The 26,475-nt window shown below is 32.3% G+C and overlaps 2 protein-coding genes across 3 annotated transcripts in view; one reads left to right on the forward strand and one right to left on the reverse strand.

The window, feature by feature from the left end:
- Positions 1-25,523, reverse strand: part of LOC129005179 (protein-tyrosine sulfotransferase-like) — a 94,441-nt gene extending 68,918 nt beyond the window's left edge. The window contains exons 1-2 of the mRNA XM_054434007.1: positions 25,232-25,523; positions 10,310-10,339 (exon numbers count right to left, since the gene is read on the reverse strand). The gene's annotated coding sequence lies outside the window, so the exon portion shown is untranslated. The remainder of the gene's footprint in view (positions 1-10,309; positions 10,340-25,231) is intronic.
- Positions 25,524-25,965: 442 nt separating this feature from the next.
- LOC129005154 (protein MTO1 homolog, mitochondrial) overlaps positions 25,966-26,475 on the forward strand; it is a 28,735-nt gene continuing 28,225 nt past the window's right edge. For both annotated transcript variants that reach the window (XM_054433982.1, XM_054433974.1), the window contains exon 1: positions 25,966-26,380. In XM_054433982.1, coding sequence (XP_054289957.1) covers positions 26,143-26,380 — 238 coding nt within the window. In that variant the 5' untranslated portion in view covers positions 25,966-26,142. The remainder of the gene's footprint in view (positions 26,381-26,475) is intronic.

Raw genomic sequence — 26,475 nt, forward strand, 5'->3', positions numbered from 1 at the left:
TGATTATTTACATTACATTAGGACAACAAATTGAAAAATGTTCACTTAGTAACTTAAAACATTTGTTTGAAACTTTTAAAACTAATCTGGTATGTAAAATTATGTTTTTATAACTTCTCAATTAGTAATATTTGCAGTTAATTTTAAAAATTATAATTTATTTTCAAACAGATGTAAACCAAAAATTTAACTCTAAGTCAAATATTAAACACATAAACCTCATGTAGAGCAGCAAAATGACAGTAAATGCTTGCTTGATTCCGATGTTTAGTAGTACACATAAGGACTGAGACATTATAGGTTTGTTTAAACCATGCACTTTTGATAATATTGTTGAATAAACAAATTAATAAACTCAAAAACATTGCTCTGTTCCAAGTAATATTGTTTTATGTTACATTTAGTACAAAATTTTTGTCCTTGAGCCGGTAAAACAATAATATGTGCGTTTCAAGATAAACAGTATTTGTCGAACTTTACCTTTTGATGTGAATTGTTTAAATATTAATAACACTTTATACATTTGTATCAAAGCTTGATAAACTCTTATCTTCCTATATGATAGGGTGTAAATTAATCTCATAATAACACACACTGTATTACTTTTTTCAAACCCATTAGGTTTTTTATTACATCATGCGATATTTTGGTTGCATAAATAATTGTCGTGATATATTTTTAAGTAAGAGTGAACATATAGAAAATATTATTTTAATAAATCAAAATTGAACTCATTGAGGTGATATTATTTTAACCCTTGGTAATTGAAGAAGTAGGTTCTTCTTTAACCATTTTTGTTACTTTTATAATAAAACGATTCAAGAAACTGACAGAGAATAAAATTAAATAAGCATGACGAAAAACACAAGTGTATGAATTATAAAACCCAGGAATGAACTTATTTGGAAACTATGGCAACTTAGAGTGAACAAAAACAAAATGTATACTATTAAAAAAAAAATCATTGTCCAGCTGGTTATGGACAGTCTATTGGTGCACTCACTACAGCCATTAATGATTTATATTCAAACTAATATTACAAACATACAAAATAAAAAATCAAACTATGTCCATGTTCAATGTTTACTTTTTACTCAATGAAAACTGGAATCTTTTGCAAGATTGTTTTAGCGTTCACTTTACCGAAACAAAATTCATAGACTAACTTCAAACGTCAGATTAATTATAATTCGCTTTCACTTTCTCACTCTCACTCAACTCCAGACTCCCTCCAGACTCCCTCCATACTCCCTCCATACTCCCTCCATGCTCCCCTCATGAAACTCTGCATCTCTCCCTACTAACGAATTTAAACTTTATTTTTTGTTACCTATTATTGTTATCTACTCAAATAAAATTTATTATTGTTATTCTTTGTAACGCTTTTATAGATTTTTTGTTGCAACCGCTGTCTTTTTACCATCTTGTTGCCGTTTCTCTTTTTTGTTTGTTATTAGTCTATTTTGATTGTTTTTTTTCACTCAACTTTATTTGCGCAAATACATTTTCTTTAGTCTAGATCTAAAAGCTGGCACACCCAGCATCTTTAGGTCACAGGGGAGGTCATTGTACATTTTAGGCCCTAAGTACGAAAAACCTCTCTTTCCTACTTCTAACCTCACCTTCGGGAAATGAAGCTTTTTGTCTTGTCGGGTGTTGCGCTGAGACACCCGATCGCGGGTGACCAGTCTTTCAATGAGGTATAGATTTTATTAGAGGTAAATAGCTTGGCATATGAAGCGTGATACTATAGTTTATAGCAACGGTACTGGACTCATTTCTAAGGATCGTTAAGGCTCAATATAATCAATCTAGTGTTGCTAGCGACATTCTGAGTTGAATAAAAAGATCTTAAAACAGATCACACATAAGATTAATTATTTTTCATGATTTTTTTTTAAACTTATCATATTTTATTTGAATACATCCCTGTACCTATTAAAATAAATAAGAAAACAACATGTAATCTGAATAGAACCCTCCTAAATATAAATATAGGCTATTTAATATTTTGGGTACAGTTTCTTAACTGGGCTACGGTAATATCGATTGAAACCATCAATTGAGAATATCTCTTAGTAATGAATATATTTGACCTACTTATATAAGTTTTAAAATTAAACTGTAATAATCTAACCTAACCAACCAAACTTACCGACAGTGAACAAATCGATTTAAGGTTTACTAATCGAATTGATATTTTCAATATATATTAGCGTAGCCCAGTTAACTTAAGAAACTGTACCCAATATTTTATATAACAAATATATGGTAAAATATAATAAATATTTTAACTATAGAAAATTAATTACAAAACTAATTGGAATTAATTACAAATTAATTAAATTAATTGCAAGTTAGCAAGGCCTAAGTTTAACTAAATTGGTTATATAAATTACTTAGCCTATCAATTGTATGACTTGCCATAAACGTAAATAACTGAATTGATTTGATTATTTTATTCCACTGATAGTTTTTCAGTATTTGGTGATATTTTTGTACGGGAATAATCGGAATAACTGACTGAAAGTTATTAAATTCCTCACCGACATAAACAATAACAATAACATAACCTCAACTAACTTCAGTGAGTTGACAGTTACTACAGTAGCAGAAAATATATCGCCATTAGGCAGACAACAGCTCCAACTACAACGCTGTCTAAGTCAGAGGAGCAACCGCAACATGCAAGGTCAAGTGGTCAAGTCCGCTCCACTCCACGACACGACAACCAGCAGTCAGCACTAGATGACGCAAAAAACTGTTGGAACTTCGAACTGGCAACATTGCATCTCTTCAACATGAAACCTGCATTTGAAGTGAATGTCGGGACAACCACACACTTCATTAGTTCCGCAAATCACCACTGCCGCGCCACCGTACGTGTGAGATATAGGGCCCGACTAAGATAGGCATCACTGACTCCGGGGGCGTACATTGACTGTCGGGACATTTAAAACAAAATTTTCTAAGTGTTTCTGGGACCCGATTACAACGTTTCAGGCATTCTTTGCTTGTCGGGACGTGTGTGAGTCCCGACAACCGTGTGTTAGCCCGACTGTCTGGCCGTATGCAGGCGTGTGTCCCGACAATGATATGCAAACGTACGCACACACACACACACACACACACACACACACACACACACACACACACACACACACACACACACACACACACACACACACACACACACACACACACACACACACACACACACACACACACACACACACACACACACACACACACACACACACACACACACACACACACACACACACACACACACACACACACACACACACACACACACACACACACACACACACACACACACACACACACACACACACACACACACACACACACACACACACACACACACACACACACACACACACACACACACACACACACACACACACACACACACACACACACACACACACACACACACACACACACACACACACACAGACATCACTTCGAAAACAACTTTTTTGGGTCCAGGGGGGCCCAAAACGAATATATCCACTCAAAACTCAAACTCAAAAATTTTGACGAAAACAATACTTTCTCCATATACTATGGTATAGGGGGAGAAAGTAAAAACAAACGAAAAAATATGAAATAAACAAAATTGCCAACTTTGGTTAAAATAATCCATGCACAAGCAAACTACGACAGTTTATTTATTCTCCATAAGAATAACATGGACAGTTTTAATTTAAAATGTATTAATTTCCCCCGTAAACTGTTGGGCATACAGCACTTAAATGTAAATAATTATTTTTTTTAAGGTCTGCAACATTTTTTGAAAGAAATTGTAAAATTCTTTGTTTTTAGGGTAAAAAATGGGGAAACCAATTGTTACCCCATAACCAACGTTCCCATAGTCCACTCATGTTGGGGGGAGTTTTTGTCCTCTGAGGACCTCAACACGAAAAAAGTAAATCCGTCACGGGTCCAGGTCTTACCATGCCGGTAAGCGTATACTGTAATAGCGTGCATTAATAGCGTATTCCATAAAAAAAAACATTTATAGAAATACGAACGAAAGCCAGCATATAGTTAGCCTAATACAGCACATCTGATGTAATTGGTTTAGCTGATTGCATTTTTAAACAAGAAGAAAATTTGTTTAAAGCTAGTTGACAATTGTCCATCTAAAATAAAATAATACTACCCACGGGAAAATACTTACAATAACCTACCCGAATGGATCGACAGTTGTGTAGGATAGGTTCAATGTCAAGAAGGCTGGAGTCAAAATTGTGTTTTGAAACCCCAATCTTTTATTATTCAAAAGTTAATAAATTAAATTAAACTATTAAATGACTCCATTATTGGACTATTAATAGTACTACTAATTGCATAAAACCAGCCGACTAACAGTAGTTATACTGTATATCAAAATGTACAAATACGTTTACTACATATTACATTTACTAATCAATTTAAAATGCCGGATTTACGAAAATAATTTAACAGAGAAAACGCTTGTGGATTGAACATGATATGACGTCATAAAACAAGTGGTGGACAAACAATGCCACGCCAGCTGACAAAACAACAATGGAAATACGTAATTATCGCTAACCCCGTCGTTACTTTGACATTTTTCAACAAAAGCTACATTAGGAAAAAGTGTTGTTTAACAATTGATTGCAAATTGTGGCAACTCTTGTCATGTGGAACAAATTTTTTTTAACTAAAATGTGTTTATTTATCGTAAATGTAAATAGGTACAGTATTACGATCGCACTTTTGACACATGTTTAAAAGTTTATAAATTTCGTAATATTTAGTATTAATTTGTCAGTGTGGTCAGCTATTATTAATTGCACGATAGAACATTTTACAAAAATATATTTTCTGTAGAAAGTAGTATATTTCATCACTAGGACACAAGCCATGTAGGAATTGAATATAATTTATAATTAAACTGCAAACAAATTAAAACATTTTCAACTATGAGGAATACAAAATCCTCAGGCCTAAGGATCGGTATGGTTGCATCGATATATAAATGGTTGGCCGAAATATATTGCTTTATTTGCTTTGCGAATGCAATCTAGATGCAGTATCTCCGCAGTCTAACCAACACGAGTATACTTCTCATCGCATTGTAATCTAAAAGATGGTTTTCATTTCTAGTTCATGTTGGTTACACTGGGAGCTAGTGTCGTTGTTTCTATTACTTTAGAGCAATTTCAAGATTAGTACTTTACTTTCTTGATATATATGTGTTACACTCAAACCACAGAAAACATACATACTTCGGACATTGTTCGTTAGTTAGTTCTGTTTCAGTCCCACAAACTTAAGTTCACTACACAATATTGCTGAAATGTTTAACAAGGCATTTAAGGAATTTAACCAAGAAAATTCCTCAAAAAACTTGCAATGATAAAATTTTATTTTCGAGTGGTGTTAAAACAATTAACATCGGCCTGATATTTTTTTATAAAGGTTTGTAGGAAAGTAACTTTAACCGGACTAGAGGGCGGAAAGATTATTGGGCTTAGGAGCGCCAAAATGGTAAAACCGGCCTTGACAACTTTTATATTTTAAGATATTTTATAAAATGAGACGCCGGAAGGTTACCAATAAGATATCAGTAACTTCCTTCCGCGACGCTATCTATCGACAATGTTTTTGTATCAGCTTTTAACTACTTAATTTCTTATGTTCTCAACCATTCTCCATTGAAAATACCACTGCCCTCCTTCAGTTTAAGAAAATATTTTACTTCACTTCTAATCCTGTATGTTAATACACTTAAAAATATAGTAAAAATAATTTGTCGGGTGACACAGCCCTTAAGACCCAATAATTTCTCAAATTATATAACACGAACTCAAACAAACACTAGGCCTACTGTATTTTATCTCGAATTATTAATGTGTCTAGTAACGCCATTGCTATTTATTTCGTTTTCAGGTAATATGGATGGTCATTTTGAAATTATTGGAATAACATTTGTTTTTACCACTGACTTCGCAAGTACATATTTACTAAGAATGTTTTTTTGTAGATGTACTGAAATTATATAATAATTTAATGTTTATATCTACGTAATAAAATATAAACAGAATTGCTCGCTTAAGATGTGTTCAAAAAGGTACAAATATAGCGCCTACGGGTAGAATGTTTGAAAACCTGTGTCAGCAATATATCTATTGGCTTCAACCACTGCAGCTTTGATATTTCTCTCAAAAACAAGACTATGTAAAGAAAGTAGAAAATCAGACGGGTGTAAACTATGTTTAGAAAAATTCGTTAACGAAACTACAGAAAAGATTTAATGCAGTGAACGAGTGCTATATACAATTTTTAACTAGACAAATGAATGACCCATATTATATAATTATTAAACAAAACTATATTTGGTTTAATTTTTTGTCATTTTGTCATTTGTAGCATTTAACATGAAAAATTTTCGTTGAAAAGCAATTGAGTTTATACTTGCAATACAATTATAATTGTGTAAAATTCCCCAACGTTTTCCAAGCTCTCTAAAATAATATGAATAATCTAGTATGTTCATGAAAAATACTGTATAAGAATAAGTGTATGTTTTATGCAGTCCTTTACATACAGTGCATGTAATCGTGGGTTGTGTTTAATCTTTTCTAAATGATAAAATATTTGTAAATAAACCATAAGGCGATAAATCGGATTCGTCGGATGACCTTATACCAATAAACTAGAAAACTAGATCATATACAATTGTATTCAAACAAATGATTCATTGTAAATTGCGTGTATTATGTGCATAGCTTCTCCCAATTGCATACAGTAGCATTACCGGCTATCTACTTAGTGTAATAGGATGCATACCTGCAATGTAGTAAACATAGCCATCGCTAGCAATAGTGTGAGGCAAAACAACGCGGAGTTGCAGATAATTACCTTCGTGTGTAAACAGGCATCTACATCAATTTTACTAAGAAAGCATCACTTGTTCCACTAACTCCATACAATATCCCATTGTTTGTATCAAATTAATTATAGGAATTATAAGTCGAGAACTTTCACTGTAATTGAGAAATCTCTTTTACAAAGTTTAGGGGATCAATAAAGTGAAATTTATTTGTAGTTAGCGATTTTTGCAGACGAGGTGGTTTTATTGACTTAACAACGCCCATAAACAGAGTTTATATACTTAAAATAATAAGGGGTTTCTCTGTAACATACCTTTTCCAGTTGTACTAATTAACAGATTTTTACGATTGTGGTGTGAATCAAATACTGTAATTTGATCTAGCGCACCCGCGAATCGTAATTTATTTAGGTCTTTGACCCTTTCACGTTGTATTTAATTGTAGGCCTATTGTATATTTTCAAAGATAGAGTTATGCTGACCAACTTTCTTTACAACTGTTAAACTGTTTAGAATTGTAATTTAACAACTTCAGTTGAATGTTCAACCATTGTCAGATTGTATACAAGATACTAAACAGTTTATGAAATTGAGGTAGTTAAATCAATTTTTAAATAGTGTAGATCTAAAATCCAAAAATGTATTGTAAGTTAGTAGTTCTATACTAAACAGTTTATGAAATTGAGGTAGTTAAATCAATTTTTAAATAGTGTAGATCTAAAATCCAAAAATGTATTTTAAGTTAGTAGTTCTATACTAAACAGTTTATGAAATTGAGGTAGTTAAATCAATTTTTAAATAGTGTAGATCTAAAATCCAAAAATGTATTTTAAGTTAGTAGTTCTGTACTAAACAGTTTATGAAATTGAGGTAGTTAAATCAATTTTTAAATAGTGTAGATCTAAAATCAAAAAATGTATTGTAAGTTAGTAGTTCTATACTAAACAGTTTATGAAATTGAGGTAGTTAAATCAATTTTTAAATAGTGTAGATCTAAAATCCAAAAATGTATTTTAAGTTAGTAGTTCTGTACTAAACAGTTTATGAAATTGAGGTAGTTAAATCAATTTTTAAATAGTGTAGATCTAAAATCAAAAAATGTATTGTAAGTTAGTAGTTCTATTGGCCTAATGACTGTTCTATACAAACATAATTTTTTTTTTAAATTCTTATTACACTGAATTCATTTTGCCTCGGAAACAAGTTTTGGACCATATTAAACTGTGCAATTCACACACGGGCCCCCACGTTTTAAATATTACAGTAAAACAAAATGGTTAAAATTTACTAAACATGGAAAATCGTAAATTCTGAAATTATTAAGTTCTTGATAAATCAGCAAGAGCAGTCAGACCGGAAACTCATATGATCAAAAGGATCCGCATCTCCGACAGGCTGAGCAATAATCAGTTGGGGCTGTGTACTGTGTACACACTCACACACCATATGAATGTGACCGCCCTGCGATATCCACCAAATCAAGTATTTGGTCATAATTTTTCAGCATGTCACACATTTTTTGTATTTACCAATCGTAAAAAAATGATATTTCACAACAAACATAGGTCTACTGTGAAATTACAATTCTTTTTTTATAAGTTCTGCACTCGTTTTGACTGAAATAGTCACCAATAAAATAAAAGTAAATAGGCTTTTTAGTAAATAAGTCTTAGTATTATAATATATTTGTATTATAATACTAACTAAGATTTTTTATTTAAGGTTAATGATTTACGAATTTTATCATCAGTGTATCTTATAAGTAATGGCTACTGAGCTTACGGGTCCGAGCGGTGGCTAAGCCCAAAAGGGAATTACTCAAAACCTTAATTGGACCCTAGCGCCCCTGCCACATCAAAGGGAACAAATCCCGACAGCTTATAACTCTGAATACCTCAGTTTCTACAGCTGCCAATTTCAAATTATTCCCATCCATTGAAAGGTTGTAATTTAACATATAAGAAATAAGCTCAACCGTAGGTCTCATTGCGAGATCTGGCCCCGGTAGTGATGTGAGCCGGGTAAATACCCAGAGGGTAGGGTATTTATAAATGGGTATTTACCCCAGACCCTAGCATTGTTTTGCAGGGTGTTGGAGAGAGTGATTGTGTTATTTAATCTACTGTGTATCTTTAGATTTATGTTGTTAGAAGATAGTTACGTTTTCCAAATTTCAAATGTTGTCAAACATTTAGAGCTGTACGATCGCATCAACCACCCATAAGTTCAGTTAGGACAATTAGTCAAATTCTTAACAAAGCAGTTGAGACCTTATTGTGTAAGGGACAAATAGGGTCACATAAAATAACCCTTTTTATCTGTCGTCTTAATAATTGTTATCTAGGACCGTGGGTAAGGGCAATTAATATACTATTGGATTGCCTAAAATAAACCTGTTTAGTTAAATGACAATTGTTTATAATAGTTAGTTGTTATTAATGGAACTTTAGATCCTTACTTTATTAAGGTGTAAAGAAACTGGAACATTTATTAAACATTTCATTTCCTTAATTAGAAAGAAAAAAAAAATTAAAATCGTTTAAACCTATTCTTGTGTTGCCGTTTCATACGATGGGTGTTGGGTGCAACTACAACCTGCTACAACACACACCAACACCACTGAGTTATTACCACTGTTACACACTTTATGATGCTGCAACTCCATATCAGTGATATACAGCCTGGTATGTGAAGGTTATTTCCTTTTTACTTTGCAATTCGGTTAATTAGGCCCCAAGGTTCGTATTGATAAGTATCCCTTGACACGATGCCTTCATACTTTTCAATCATCAAACTTTTAAAATGATCATAGGTAACTAGTTTGGCGGATGTGTCAGTTGCTAGGGAAATCTTTTGTTTGTCCAATGAAATGTTGGCAGGATTTCTGCACATTAAAAATTGATTTTAAAATTAAGTATTTCCATATAGCCTAAATTAAAATATAACGAGCAAAAGAAGCGTACTATTATATTACGAGCAAATAAAACTTGAACAAATTTGAGCATGGTGCATTGCAAGACTTTTTTCAGAAATGATTAGGGTTAGTATTGGAATATTAAGTTGTCGTTTGAATAAATAGTCCTCTATAACTAGTTATTATTTGAGTGAGAAAGTAAATAAAGAATCCCTAAGAATGTCAAACCATATATAAGGTTTTGATACGAGAGTTCATAGCTTAACACAGCCACACAGTCAGTTTATGGAACATAAAAGCTCGGAAGATAAAAAATCCCTTACAAATGAATAAAGAAAATTGAATCAAGAATAGCACCCTAAAATGTACTTGTTTCTTTTTAGTTTGTATTACCGTCTAGGTTACTAATTTATAGCCTACTATGTCTATGGCCTTATTAATTATCTATTATAGGTCAAAATAATAAACATGTACTTATACAAAATATTTACTCATAAATAACTTACCTATCTCGAAATATGAATTTTGAACTGCACCTGCAATCAAATATTAGGTACAGTAAGCAATGATTATAAACAATATAAAATATAAGCAGGATTATAAAAGGCTTCAAAGTAAACTTATTTATTTTGATGTAAATCAATGGACATGAATATTATCAGCCTAGTAATTACAGAACCTGTACAGCACGTAGATTCACCTTTAATTACTGTAATTCATCCTGCAACACAATAGGATATTGCACTGATGGACAATTTGTATTGGGAATGGACGTTATTGAAACTGTTATTAGATGGTGTTATTAGCTTTAACTGTTATTGGGTATATAATAAATTGGTATTTTGAATGGAGATAATAATATTTTACAGACCGTAGTTTACAAAATAAATAAATTAGGGTGATGGAAGTAGTAAAAATGTCAATTAATTCAAAGTATCCAACTTATTCTAAACTATAACTATACCTATCTATTAATAACAGAAATTATGATAAGGGGGAGGGTAGTCATGCTGTTAGGGGTTTAGACGTCTGGACGAGGATTGAAGGTGGTCAAAGCATGAGAAGAACGAAGATTTTTACGGGAAATTTGCCTGGCAAATTCCCATACTTGAGCCAGGGGTGGTGGTGGGAACGAGGGGGTATAACTTATCATTTAGGTTATCGTCGATTAATCAAAATATAGGTAGTATTTTACTGGCTTTCACAAAAAATACTGCAAAAAAGGCACGTAAACTGCAAAATCAATTAGACCTTTTACCATCTTCACCTTTAACAATAAAACCAAGAAACCCGAAAACGCCAAATAAAAAAGATCAATACACATCTTTCATCTTGTACTATGTCTAGATTGCACGCGATTCCGTGCGCCAGGTTCGTCTCTCTTATTATTCACAACACATTGGAACCCCAATATAGTAAGTGATAGGCCTACTTCTTTATTTAAAAGAGCCGTTTGGATTACTGTGTTTAATTTAAATTAACAGCTATTTAAGACTTTAATCAAATCAGAGTGGGGTTTCCGGCTGATTAGTAAGGCTAGTGGGTGGAATGGATTTGATTACTTTTGAGTTTAATCAATCGGCTAATCAGAAATCTAAAACTCACAAAGCTTGTGACTGTTAAACTGAGCAATAATAGTTAGGTAATTTAAAAGGAATTATTACCTACAAGCTGATGTACCAGTGCTTTGCAATGGGAAGAGGACACGAAATAGAAACATTTTGATCTTAACATCTGAGTTAAATAGTCACACATCCGCCAAAGCTTTTACAAACAAAACTTAACCGTAATGGCCTTTATAGAATATTTGTGGCTTTTTAATGTGGCAAGTCTAGTGGAATAAACAACACTGAATAACCTGGAAGCTCCTAAATTTAGCACTGCCCTGAAGACATGGCTAAAAGATAGGCCATATTCCTAGCCTGAAAGATTTTTTTGAAAGTATGGGTGTATCCACCGCCATGACATATAAAAGTTTATCTAAAGAGAAAAGTTTTGTTTTTAGTAATATGTAAATAGTATTGACACAACCTATCCGGCATCGCTGGTCTTGGTGACGAAGGAGGTAATTAAGGTAATTAATTAAGAAACCGTCATTTTGGTTTTGATTACCTAAATTTAAATCTTGTGTAGGCTGATATGAGAAAAACTTACCAAATTGTTGAATAACATTTTAACATACCTAGGCTACATGTTTTGCATTCATCTCCTCTTATTTACAGGCCTACCGGCCTACCTTTTTCTTTATTTTTCATACATTTTTAATTTCAATCTTAAAGTTGCAAATGAAAAATAAATCTTAGGCTACATAAATAAAAGTAAACCCAAAAATTTTGATTTTTTTAGACTAGGCCTATCTCTTTTAGTTTTTTAGTTAACTTAAGTTAGGCCTAAAATATGACATTTTTAAGTTTTGAATTTTTCTGTTTTCCACGACTTAATCAGCACCAACCAATACGTATCGTTCAAAAGAAAATAATTTCTAATTTTCTTATTTGACATCCAATCTTGAGAAATGTTCAAGGGGGGTAACTTAAGCTAGTTATAACTGGGCGAGACGTAGGAATTGGCTAACTCAGGAACTCGCTAACTCGGTCGTGTGTCGGAACTGGCTAACTCTGGAACTGGCTAACCGTCTCAGTCAGGAATTGGCTAACTCCGGAACCCGCTAACCCGATTTTGTCTCGCGGTGGAATTCGCTAACTCTGGAAGTCGCTAACCCGGCCACGCCCACTGCTCGGAGCGTTGCCAACCTTGTACGACAAAATAATCGTACACTGCCGTATTTCAAAATGCCAGTGTCTATAAAGATACAGTAAATGTTATTGTTTTTTGTTATCAATTCCACTTTTAACAGATAACTAGCCCAAAGTAATTAAAAGACAATTAAAAAATCATGAAAAAGTGTTTTTTTACTAAACTGTACAATGGCCAGTTAAATGTTTATGATTTCGATCTTAAATATAAATGCCATCAGTATAAAAGAAAATAATAGAATATAAAAAATATTCAAAATTTAGTTTAATTGGTACTAAATAATTAAACCTCTACGAAATTAAGCTAAAATACACGCAAGTTCTTAAACACGGAAAACAGATTTAATTGTAATGTCGTAATGAACCAAAACCATTAATTAATACAGTCATCAACCATCGTAACTTTCATAACTAATTCATAGATTTTAAATTAAATGTTCGTCGTTGAACCGTCCAACTTACGTGTACAAATATGATGACATAGACTAAGTTTTTATCTAGGCCTAATAGTTTGAACAAAAGCATTGTAGGCCTACTAGTAAATAAGTTAGTTGCCTAATTCTTAAATGTGTTGAATTTTTTAGCAATAATGTTACATGTTTTAAAACCGATTTTAGATTGTACACCTAAGCACCACTAGTAAAAAATAGGAGAAGATATAATATTCAAATAATAAAACGTGACAGGGTTATTTTAATTCACGATTCTTAATAAACGAATTGACGGATTTTCCTGATTTGAGTGTTGGGTTTCCTTTATATTGCTTTCTCAATCGATATAAACTATACCAAGCCATTGCTCGGTTCACCGTTCCCCAGTACTGAGCTACACAATAGACAATAGCTTTGTTTTTGGATAAGATCAAGTAATTTTAGCTATGGCCACCATTCATAAGAATTGTAACAAACAAGAACGCCTGGGTCCATTTAGAACCAGCCTGGAGAAAAACTCCAGACTTTTAAAAAGTAGGCCTACTGAAAGACGTAAAATTAATATTAATTCAACAAAATTAAGAGGATGACCCGGGTTCTACACTAATAGCCTACGATAAAAGAAATTTTCAAGTTGTATTTATGCATAGACTAACTTTTAATGCAATCTATGAATAAATTAGGCCTACCACTTTATAATGTATTGATAAATATTTATTTAAATTCAATAGCTCTATTTAAAAATACATTACCACTACAATGTAATTCTGTAATGACGTTTAACGTGTAAATTTTATTATGATTTAAGGTTACAAGCCCAATATATAAAATACGAACTCAATAATTTTATTTGCAGAAGTTCACAAAATGGTATTTATTCGAATAAAAGAAACAAATGGCGGACTAAGAAAATAGATATTTCATAACATGTAATAGATCCAAATTAAATGTGCATTTTAGCGAATTTCCCTATAGGGAAGTAGCTATTACCGTAGGTCTCATGGTAAGACCTAAGCCCGGGACCGATTTACTTTTTCATTTTGATGTCCCCAGAGGCCAAAAACAACATTCGTTCAAATTTTTATATATCTATATAGATATATATAGATATCTATATACTATTATAAAGAAGAGGTGGTGTCTGTGTGTTTGTATGCGCTAATCTCAAAAACTACTGAACCTACTGGGCTCAAATTGTACACAAATGAAGCTACAGCTCCGAGGATACATATAGAACTATTCCCGCTTCGATATTGTCCTAGGGCTCTGCCCCGTGGGCTTTCAAAAATTTGAGGTGAGAGATTTAAAAGTAAATATTAATTTATGGTATCCATGGTAACAAAAAACAAACCTGCAAAGTTTAAAAATGTAAACAAGCAGAACTAACTGTCAAATGAATTTTGATTTCACAATTCCACACAGCTGCTTCAAACATATTAAATACTGCACGAATATTAGAACAGAGAGGGTAAGGATAATAAATTTTAAATAATGATGTCACTAGCCCGAATGTAAACATTATTTAACATTACTTAAATGGAGCTGTCAAACCATATGTTAATGTAATTTCTTTAGTTTATGATTCTTTCAGTTACTCCATTTGTTTATATTTATGATCTATTATTCTGAGTTTGTACTAATATTTGTGAAATGCTGTAATAATATTTTACAGGGAATAAATCGTTGTAAAATAAATCATTCATGAATATAATAATATTCATGGATGTAAACAGCAATATAATCCCCCTGCCGCAGCAAGTCTATGGACTGAGTGAATTTCCATTTTCCTGATTATAATTTCACTAAAATATTGTTGTATAAAATTACCCTATTTTCCATATTTATTTATATTTTCCATTTTTTTCTATTTTTCGGTTTGTAATTGTTGTGTTGTTTTTTTTGTTTACAGTGCAAACCATTAAACACGTCCCTTTACTGTACCTTAAAATCTATCATTGGTTTTGTATCGTAGGTAGCCTAAATAAGTATGAACGGTATTAGTTAACCAAAACGTACTATTATCGAGTTAAGTTATACAGTTATATTTTGTTTCTGAATTAAATGGTAGGAGTGATACCATTTGGCATTTTCAAAGAACCAACATTATCTCTTTTGCATGTGACAAATACACTTAAATAAATACTAAACCGATAAGGTTGAAATTTGGTGTGATGATAGCTGACATTCCCGATTAATATATAGACATATTCTTACCTCAAAAACACTTTTAGGATCGGCCCCAGTAGCTTTGGCTCTGGATTTTCTCATGTTAGCCTTATGAGTATTCATATTAAGGGAATAAAAGAATTTTGTCAGCCGTTTCAACTGTACAAGTTGGTTCTATGATATTAAATAGCATTAAAAGTAAGGCTTACCAACAAGGTGCAGCACTATTATGTTTTTTGCATTTATTACAACAGCTAATTTGAACCAACTAACAACAAAAAGTTGTGGTACACAATGAAAGCTTTAATTTTTCTATGGTTTAGGTGCAGTTGTAGAAAATTAGGGCTATGGTAGATGTGTGCTACACCATAGGATTCCGTATAAATTTAAAGACCAAATTTCCTTAAACCGTGTCCTCTCCCGTAACTGCAATAAGCATTTTATACTTCTATGCCAACCCCGTACGAAGGACGGGTACTCTGCTAGTATATATATATATATATATATATGTCCATCCGCACGATAACTTGAGTAATTTTTGTTCGATTTTGATGAAGTTTGGTTTGAAGGTGTAAGGCGGGATAAACTTGATTGAGTTCGCGAACCAGCATGATCGGACTATGGGAACGGGGGTTTATGGGGGGTTTTATGGGGTAAAAATAGGTTTTTCTCATTTTTGACCCTAAAAACACAAAATTTCACAATTTATTAAGTTTACAAGGGGTTGTAAAGTTTACTTGTGTTGGTTAGTCTATGGTAAGACTATAATGCATTTTCCACCCTAATAATCATAAGAATAATGTTAAACATACTTCTAAATATATTTATTTTATCGACTACGTTGCTCTTACTCCTAATTAATCGTAGGATACGACATTATGGTACCGACACGATATAGGTACTACACTTTCGGCAACACTGGCCAAAAATATTCGTGCTTGGCTCCCATTGGACGGCCCGCGAGGCTTCTGATTGGGAGTTAGCGAGTTCCGCCGAGGGACCGAGTTAGCGACTCATATCAAAAGGAAGCTTATAATTTCCTCTTCGGAGGCAATACCAATTTTTGTCTTAACTCACAGTAGTTTTCATTTAAATAATTGTTTTACCGAAGCGTGTCGTAAAAATCACATTTCAGAAAACTATGTTATTCCTCTATAAGATCAAAAAGGGTCTATCCATATCAAGTGATCCAACAGGGGTTGCTTGACCATTTTTTAAATAAATAATATTTTTATCCTAGATACCTTTATCAATTCTGGGTTTAAAAGTGATTTTAAAATTTTTTTATCTATTTTGTTACTTCTACGGCGGCCATTTTTGTTTTGCGGAACACGCAAATTTTTCCTCATGTAAGGGTTTGCGTTAACTTGCACAACTCGGTAACCATGAACACTAGAGTGATGAAACAAAAAGCATTTTAATCTGGAAGAAACAGCCTAAATATTATGTTCAGTACATATTTATTGAAATGTGTATCAAAAACAGTTTTAAACCCATCTCAACATTTCACAAGAAAACGGAAAAATTTCAACTTTTGAAGGCGTATTGCCATTGGAACGAATAAAATCTCAGACTTGATTTTTTTGTGTGTGTAGCAACTCAGTAGAACTGTTTGTATTTCAAATATCAACCATGAGACTTAATTCCTTTAAAAGTTATCATTTTTCAAAAACTGAATTTTTTTTAAAAGTTCAAATTTTGAGTCTCAATATCTTTGTTGGGACAAAGTTTAAAAATCTGAAATTTTTACCAAAAACCCCTCTTATGGTTGTTATACTGCTGTATGAATTTCATCTTTGAGATTTACTTTTAAGCTAAGTTACAGTATCATGAAAATCGCAAAAACCCCATAAGCTCAGCCAACGCGGCTAGTACTGTAGATAGCTTAAAAATTAATTTATAGGTGTAGGTAATTATTTTATTTAATGTAATCTTACCTAACTTAGGCCTACTTTAAAGTAATGTATAGCCTTTTCTTGCAAATTTCTTGTCTTATGTGAAATTTAAAAAAAAACTTTTTATCAGATTATTTTCATTCAGGTTTACACCTTTTTTCAATAGGCCTAAATATTTTGAACTCATTTATTAATTTATTGAACCACTTTCATTTTAATAAAGAATATTAGAAATTTTACATACAAAAGCTGTTTGAAAGACAAGTTCTTAAAGTATACAACTTTTTTTACTTGTTAGTGTTTTCTCATTTTTGACCCTAAAAACACAAAATTTCACAATTTCTTTCTAAACCATTTTGTAGGGCTTAAAAAAACAAGTAATTTAGTATATTGAAGCGTTATTATATGCCTAATTGTTACGGATAAAATTCAAAAAAATTGTAATTTTAAAATTCCCATGTTATTCTTATGGAGAATAAGTCAACTGTTGTAGTTTGCTTGTTTATGAACATATTTTGATCGATTTTGGAAAATACTTTTATTTCTTACTAAACTATTATCATTTTATAAAAAAAAATTTTTACCCTCCCTGTTGCAGCAAACCTAAGTACTCGTTAAACTAATTCTATTTAAATAGGAAATAAATGTGCTATTTTTATGGAGGCATTTTAGTGTAAATCTAATCAGGTTAATGGAAATTCGCTTAGTCTGCAGGTTTGCTGCGGCGGGGGTATTTATCTTTTTGCATACCAATAAGCTACTATTTAAGTAAGAAACCCACATATAAAACATACTCCCTTATATTAGTACATTTCTCATCCTTATATGGATCATCTGAAGACAGTTGTATTGTTAGTTCTGTCCGGTGCACTGTCTTTAGAGGTCGTGTTTTGTTTAGAGTTGTTTCTTGTTTTCAGTAATTTAAAACCTCGTTTAACCAAATAAAACGTTCTAATCACAACTAATAACACGTCCCCTAGTTATATAACCAAACAGTAAAGAACAAATCATGAAGTTAACTATAAAATAATAGAAACACAATTTTGTCGACACTAGCGATCAGTGTCACCGGACATGAACTAGACACGAAAAACGAGCTTCAAAGTTTACAAGGGGTTGTAAAGTTTACTTGTGTTGGTTAGTCTATGGTAAGACTATAATGCATTTTCCACCCTAATAATCATAAGAATAATGTTAAACATACTTCTAAATATATTTATTTTATCGACTACGTTGCTCTTACTCCTAATTAATCGTAGGATACGACATTATGGTACCGACACGATATAGGTACTACACTTTCGGCAACACTGGCCAAAAATATTCGTGCTTGGCTCCCATTGGACGGCCCGCGAGGCTTCTGATTGGGAGTTAGCGAGTTCCGCCGAGGGACCGAGTTAGCGACTTCCGTACGAGGACGGAATTCGCTAACCCGGCTCTAGAGCGGGTTAGCGGGTTCCGGAGTTAGTCAATTCCGAAACTGAACAAGTTAGCGAGTTCCTCTCATCGACCAAATTTGAAGATAGGGCGTTTAACATGGGGTTAGCGAGTACCAGAGTTAGCCAATTCCGCGGACCCAACTGGGCCTGAGGAGATTGTAAGAAAAAAAAGGAACTCACCTATGTTTAAGACCTAACTTATGTCAAACCAAGGCTACAATAAAAATGAAACTTATTTTTTTAATTTTTTCAATACAATATGGGAACATGAGTATTTTATGTGCACTAAGTTGTTGAATTGAATTGAATTAAATTGAATTGAATTGAAAATGTCTTTATTCATATAATATACAGTGGTATACATCGAATGGCGTCATTATGCTAAATTACAGCTAACAAATTAATTTCATTACATTTCCTCCATAAGCCATAAGGTACCTTTAAACCAAAAGTTGATCATAAGCAACAAAAAGTATGGTTGTCAGAGTTCATAAAATTTATATACCGGTAATTTTTTATTTGTCAAATGCAGTTTTAATTTTTTCTTAACAATTTTTACATCTTTAACGTTTCTCAATTCCACAGGTAGCCATAGTAAAAACTTAGCACCCGCGATTAATGTTTTTTTATTATAAAACTCTAGTCTGTGGAAATCAATGGCAATTTGATTTCTATTTCTTGTAAAATAGGAATAGCTGTCACCTAACCTGGGAACCAGATTGTTTATACTTAGTTTTTTAGCATGAAGTGCTGTGTGAAAAACATATAAACTGTAAACAGTCATTATGCCCAAATCTGTAAAGTGCTGACGAACCAAATCACCAAAATTCAAATTCATTATGATTCTTATCGCCCTTTTTTGAAGAATAAGAATTCTATCCAAATTTTGTTTTGATGTACCTCCATAGATTTCTATGTCATAACTGATTGCTGATTCAATAAGAGAAAAATAAATTGTTTTTAATGTATTTACTGAGCAAAAATTAGACATCCCATATAAAGCATACAATCCAGAGGTGACTTTATTAACTACATGATCTATGTGGAGATTCCATAATAAATTTTCATCCAATGTTAAGCCTAAAAATTTGGTAGAAACAACTTTTCCCAAAGAATGGTTGTTTATTTTTATTACTGGATTTACTGAATTTTTACTTCTTCCTGCATTGAACATGATAAAATTGGTTTTACTTGTATTTGATAATAGTTTGTGATTATTCAAAAAGTTATGGATGGACCCAATAAAGCTGAAGAAGAACTATGTTCCAAATTATTTATTGTATTACTACTAATTTTGAAACTTGCATCATCTGCATATAGACAAAGTGTTTTTGTTGAGCCATTTTGAAAAGAATGTGGAATATCTTTTAGATAGCACAGAAGCAACAGTGGTCCAATGATAGAACCATAGATTAAACATATATATGTTTAATCTATGATAGAACCTTGCGGGACCCCATGCTGCATCTGTGCTAGCGAAGAATGACTGGTGACTGTTTGATTATTAATGGTAGCCTACTTGTTATTTCAACAAATTGTTTTCTATTAACCAAGTATGAGCTAATCCAATTTAAAGTATTACCATTGATTCCCAGGCCTTTAATTTTGTTTAAAAAATTTTGTGCGAGACGCTATCAAAAGCTCTGCTCAGGTCCAAGATAATACCTATTGTTTTCTCTCCTTTATCCACAGAGTCAATTACCGAATTAATGAAATCTATGCCAGCAGTAATAACAGGATCGATTTGGTCTAAATCCATGTTGTTCCTTATCATGCAAACAATTGGTTTCTAGAAAATGTACTAATTGATTGTAGGCTGCTCTTTCAAAAATTTTAGAAAAGGTTGGTAATAATGATAATGGCCTGTAGTTGGCTAGATTTTGTGCATCTCCTTTTTTGAGGATCGGGATTACCTTTGCAATTTTGAGTTTTGACAGAAAAATCCTACTAATAAAAGATGAATTGATTAAGTGGACTATTGGTTTTATTAGTTGATTGCTTGCTTTCTTTTATCATTGGAACCTCTCAACCTCATCATATCCAGTTGAAAGTTTATTTTAAAAGAACTTAAATTTTTTTTATTTCAATTTCTGTAGGCTAACTGGTCTAAATTTAAAATTTTGATTTGTAAAATTATTGAAACAAGGCAGAGCATCATTGTTATTTTGACTATTTGGATCTAACTGTGGAATTATCGAACGTTCAACATAACTGGAGAAAAAATCATTAAAATTTCCTGCGGATCTTCTAATGTATGGTCGTTATATACAATTTCAATGTTGCTACACTGTTTTTTCTTACTACCAATCTCAGAGTTGAGGATCTGCCAGGTTGTTTTACTAACGTTTTTAGATTCTTCTATTTTATTTTTATAAAAATCTTTCTTTTTTTTAATTAAATTCTGTTTGTAATTTTTTCTTAAAGTTTTAATTCTGTTAAACATTTCTTGATTTTCTTGATTTTTTTATGTAGGGCCCGGCATAGGCTATTTTAGGACTTTAAGTATTTGTATGATACATTATATAAATTAGGCTTAACTTACTTAACTGTATCCGCAATGTAAAATTTACTTAAGTAGGATACAGGTAAGCTTGAGTACTTTTCAGAAAGTTTAACAAACTAAACTTATAGAAGTTAAGTAAATAAGGTGTGGAAAGCGAATAGGGCCTCTTGTCGGGAATATTTTATTTTGAGTTATATATATTAGCCTATAGGCCTATTTTAATTCCTTATTAAATTCCAAATCACTTGGTGCAACTCCCATGCATCTATGATTTTTTTTTTGTTAAAGTTATAGGACTTTGAAATTATGTTAGGGTATGGAAAGGGTCATTTTGAGGAATTTTATTTTTGAAAATTTCAAACACCGTAGGCTACGTATAAAAACGGTAGGCCAATTTTTATTTTTTTTTTATTTAAGAAACAGTTGGTAGGTATCAAAAGGAAGCTTATAATTTCCTCTTCGGAGGCAATACCAATTTTTGTCTTAACTCACAGTAGTTTTCATTTAAATAATTGTTTTACCGAAGCGTGTCGTAAAAATCACATTTCAGAAAACTATGTTATTCCTCTATAAGATCAAAAAGGGTCTATCCATATCAAGTGATCCAACAGGGGTTGCTTGACCATTTTTTAAATAAATAATATTTTTATCCTAGATACCTTTATCAATTCTGGGTTTAAAAGTGATTTTAAAATTTTTTTATCTATTTTGTTACTTCTACGGCGGCCATTTTTGTTTTGCGGAACACGCAAATTTTTCCTCATGTAAGGGTTTGCGTTAACTTGCACAACTCGGTAACCATGAACACTAGAGTGATGAAACAAAAAGCATTTTAATCTGGAAGAAACAGCCTAAATATTATGTTCAGTACATATTTATTGAAATGTGTATCAAAAACAGTTTTAAACCCATCTCAACATTTCACAAGAAAACGGAAAAATTTCAACTTTTGAAGGCGTATTGCCATTGGAACGAATAAAATCTCAGACTTGATTTTTTTGTGTGTGTAGCAACTCAGTAGAACTGTTTGTATTTCAAATATCAACCATGAGACTTAATTCCTTTAAAAGTTATCATTTTTCAAAAACTGAATTTTTTTTAAAAGTTCAAATTTTGAGTCTCAATATCTTTGTTGGGACAAAGTTTAAAAATCTGAAATTTTTACCAAAAACCCCTCTTATGGTTGTTATACTGCTGTATGAATTTCATCTTTGAGATTTACTTTTAAGCTAAGTTACAGTATCATGAAAATCGCAAAAACCCCATAAGCTCAGCCAACGCGGCTAGTACTGTAGATAGCTTAAAAATTAATTTATAGGTGTAGGTAATTATTTTATTTAATGTAATCTTACCTAACTTAGGCCTACTTTAAAGTAATGTATAGCCTTTTCTTGCAAATTTCTTGTCTTATGTGAAATTTAAAAAAAAACTTTTTATCAGATTATTTTCATTCAGGTTTACACCTTTTTTCAATAGGCCTAAATATTTTGAACTCATTTATTAATTTATTGAACCACTTTCATTTTAATAAAGAATATTAGAAATTTTACATACAAAAGCTGTTTGAAAGACAAGTTCTTAAAGTATACAACTTTTTTTACTTGTTAGTGTTTTTTGTTCTACTTTGATCATGCTAATTAGGAAGTTTGGATGTTTCTTCATTCAGTTTGGGTTTGTCCTTCCAGTGGTTTTTGTCAGTTAAAAGAGATTTAATTTTCTCAAAACTTTGTTTATAGGCACCCAAGCTTGGTCTTTCTAATTTGTTTTAAAGGCGGTTGGTTGTTGGTCCTGCTGGATCTTTATTTTGATAACTGATGTCAATCACCTCTGTCACCCACCACTGTCATACACAAATGCAATAGAGTCTTTGGTATGAAGTGTAATTTTTACAGCTTTCAGTTGCTAGTGAGGTTACGAAGCACCTAACATTACTACTGTCCGGTACAGGAATAAAACAATGGAAGCTTCTTGTTCCAGTAATCTTTAAACAGTTCTCAAATCGGTCCAGGAGTTTGTTGTTGTGGTGTTGAGTGATTTCTTCATCTGTTATAAAAATGAATTATTTTGTTAAGAAAAACTGTGTTTTGTGACTCATTTACAACTTCCTGTAGGTACTGGAGACTGTATCAGTTACCACAGAATATGAGTTATTTTTTTTTTTTCAAAATACCACAATAAACACTTTATTGATTTGTGTTATACAGGTTACGGTACATTAAATCTAAATGGAAAATAAATTTTAAGACCTCAATATAAATAGAATTAAAACTAGGCTAAGTTTTATTTAAGTTAAATGATGAATAAAACTTAAAATTTAGCAGGATTTTATTTATTTTTAGTACCGTAGCGGTACATAATGGCCTAATTTGTACTTTGGGTACAAAGTTTAATTAAAAATCTGTTTTGGATTTTTGTAATGTACATTAAGATAAGTTTACATTAAATAAAATAATTACCTACACCTATAAATTAATCTTTAAGCTACCTACAGTACTAGCCACGTTGGCCGAGCTTATGGGTTTTTTGTGATTTTCATGATACTGTAACTTAGCTTAAAAGTAAATCTCAAAGATGAAATTCATACAGCAGTATAACAACCATAAGAGGGGTTTTTGGTAAAAATTTCAGATTTTTAAACTTTGTCCCAACAAAGATATTGAGACTCAAAATTTGAATTAAAAAAAAAATCAGTTTTTGAAAAATGATAACTTTTAAAGGAATTAAGTCTCATGGTTGATATTTGAAATACAAACAGTTCTACTGAGTTGCTACACACACAAAAAAATCAAGTCTGAGATTTTATTCGTTCCAATGGCAATACGCCTTCAAAAGTTGAAATTTTTCCGTTTTCTTGTGAAATGTTGAGCTGGGTTTAAAACTGTTTTTGATACACATTTCAATAAATATGTACTGAACATAATATTTAGGCTGTTTCTTCCAGATTAAAATGCTTTTTGTTTCATCACTCTAGTGTTCATGGTTACCGAGTTGTGCAAGTTAACGCAAACCCTTACATGAGCAAAAATTTGCGTGTTCCGCAAAACAAAAATGGCCGCCGTAGAAGTAACAAAAGAGATAAAAAAAAATTAAAATCACTTTTGAACCCAGAATTGATAGAGGTATCTAGAATAAAATTATTATTTACTTTAAAAATGGTCAAGCAACCAATTATTTTATTTCTGGATCACTTGATATGGATTGACCCAAAAAGGTAGCCTAAGTTAGGTAACCTCTTGTCAGGACCGCAAAATTTGTGAGATTTTTTTTGTTCTTCACAAACTGAACTTTGTTGTAGTTCTCTTAGCTAAGTTAAATTTCCACTAGAATGCAGGACAATTCATTTTTTGGACTAAAGTCTATTTATTAAGTGAATAGGCCTAGGCTATTGGAAATGGGACCTCTTGTCGTCACAGCTAAATAACATTGAGCGACAAGAGGAAACTTACCGTACCTTTTCTCAGACAGTGCAGAGGCTATAAAAAATTTATTTATTTTGACCTTTTACATCTTCAATTTGATATTTTAATCGATACTGTCCGAATCTACGTTAAATGAGATAAAACAATCAGGTACAGTTTCTTAACTGGGGTAGGCCTATGCTAATATCGATTTAAACTAAACTTATCGATTCGATTAGTATAAACAAGCCTTCAATGCAATTTTTTCATTAGCAGCTAGGCCTAGGGTAGATTAGGTTAACTTGGTTGACAGTTTCAATTGATAAGTAATTAGATTAAGTTTAAGTTAGGTATACTTAAAAATATAGATTCTTAATCAATAGCATAAGCTACTTATCTTAGCCCAGTTATGAAACTGTACACAAAAAATCGATAAAACCCTGAATTTCAATGTTTTTGATTTGACTTAGGCCTAATTAATTAATTATATCGGCCGTAGGCCTACTGAAAATTTTGCATCCCCGACAAGAGGTCCTTTTCGCTTTCCACATCACAAAAAATAAGGTTAATAAGTTAATGATAAATGATTTTATCATTTACTAAGGTTAGGAAACCAGAGTTGAACCTAACCTGTATGTTACCATAAGTTACTACCTTAGCCTTAACTAACCTCGCTGTATTTTGTTAGTATTTCTTTAAATGAGTGCTCATTTTACAACAGTAACATCCCTACCTGTTCATTGGTTAATTTTTGTGTTAAACCAATAGGCCTAACTTAACTTGAGTTAGGCTTCATTACAGCCTAGGCCTAACTGTTAAATAGACTAACGGTTTACTTACCACTTGATTGCTGAAAAATCAAAGCACTCTCAAAAAAACTGGAAGGCAAAAATTTTCAAGATTAAGTTATATAATTTTTGAAGACACGTAAATGAGCACTAAGCCTTGATCATAGTTCAACTCAACTTCATTCGCGAAAGCCAACTCAAATTATCAACAAAGCACCTTCAACATCACGCACCTTGCCAGTTCGCTACTGAAACTGAACTGAATTCGAAACATCGGTGTATGTATGTGAACGTGAACAAGGGAGGGAACAGAACAGAACAGGAACAGACACCCGAACCCCGAACTCGCACTGACAGAAGCAGAAGGGCAGAATGTTGAAGTTGAAGGTAGGGTACTATGTGGCACAAGATGGCCACTGAATGATGAACAGTTAAAACTGTACTTGAAAATCAAGAAAGGTATTTTTAAGACAGTTATTTTATACTGGTGAGGTATAGGAGTAAAATATGGTTTTATTTTTATTTGTACGTTTTATGTCACAAAAGATCAAAAATAGGCATTTTTTCTCAAAGTGAAATATGATTTGACTTCAAATAAACTGTTGAAATCAGCTGTTTCTTGTGAACATATGATCAGGAAATCAGTTCCGTCGTTTCTCTGTCTGAAACTGATGAAATGAAAATATCCAATGGAGATTGGAGTTCGGAGTTGGAGAAGTCAGCTGTTGTCATATTCAAAAGTCAGTCAAGACATCATCACATCACAACACAACCTTTTCTAACCTCTTCGTTTTGTGTCTAGTTCAATAATAGTGATTTTGCAATGTGTAATATTACTAATAATTTTTATATGTGTAGCCTATTATTTAGGTTCTCTTTAATTCTTATATAGTTCGTTGGTTATAAGGTTTGGTAGCTGTTGTAGGCCTAACTTAATTATTTTACTGTAAGTTTGGCTATCCAATGTCTGCATTCAAGCATTTAGGTAAACACTTTACTACCCCATGGTGCCTTATTACTAAAACTAAACGTCAGAAAAACATATTAAAGTTGAAAACCCGTCGAGAGTTATCATTTAATGCTGATGTTAAGTATGATGTCATTGTGGTTGGCGGAGGACATGCAGGAACAGAAGCTTGTTCCGCGTCTGCGAGGATGGGCTCGAAGACATTACTTATCACACATAAACTGGAAACTGTTGGTGAGTTATATTCAGATTTTTATTGACAAGTTTCTTCAATCCTCTTAATTTTATTTGAATTTCTCTGCCTCTTGTTCAGTGGTGTAGTCGTAAAT

This window comes from Macrosteles quadrilineatus, unplaced genomic scaffold (assembly GCF_028750875.1).
Source record: "Macrosteles quadrilineatus isolate MER2022 unplaced genomic scaffold, UCM_ALF_1.0 Scaffold_1__1_contigs__length_201487025, whole genome shotgun sequence".
NCBI classification, from domain to species: domain Eukaryota; kingdom Metazoa; phylum Arthropoda; class Insecta; order Hemiptera; family Cicadellidae; genus Macrosteles; species Macrosteles quadrilineatus.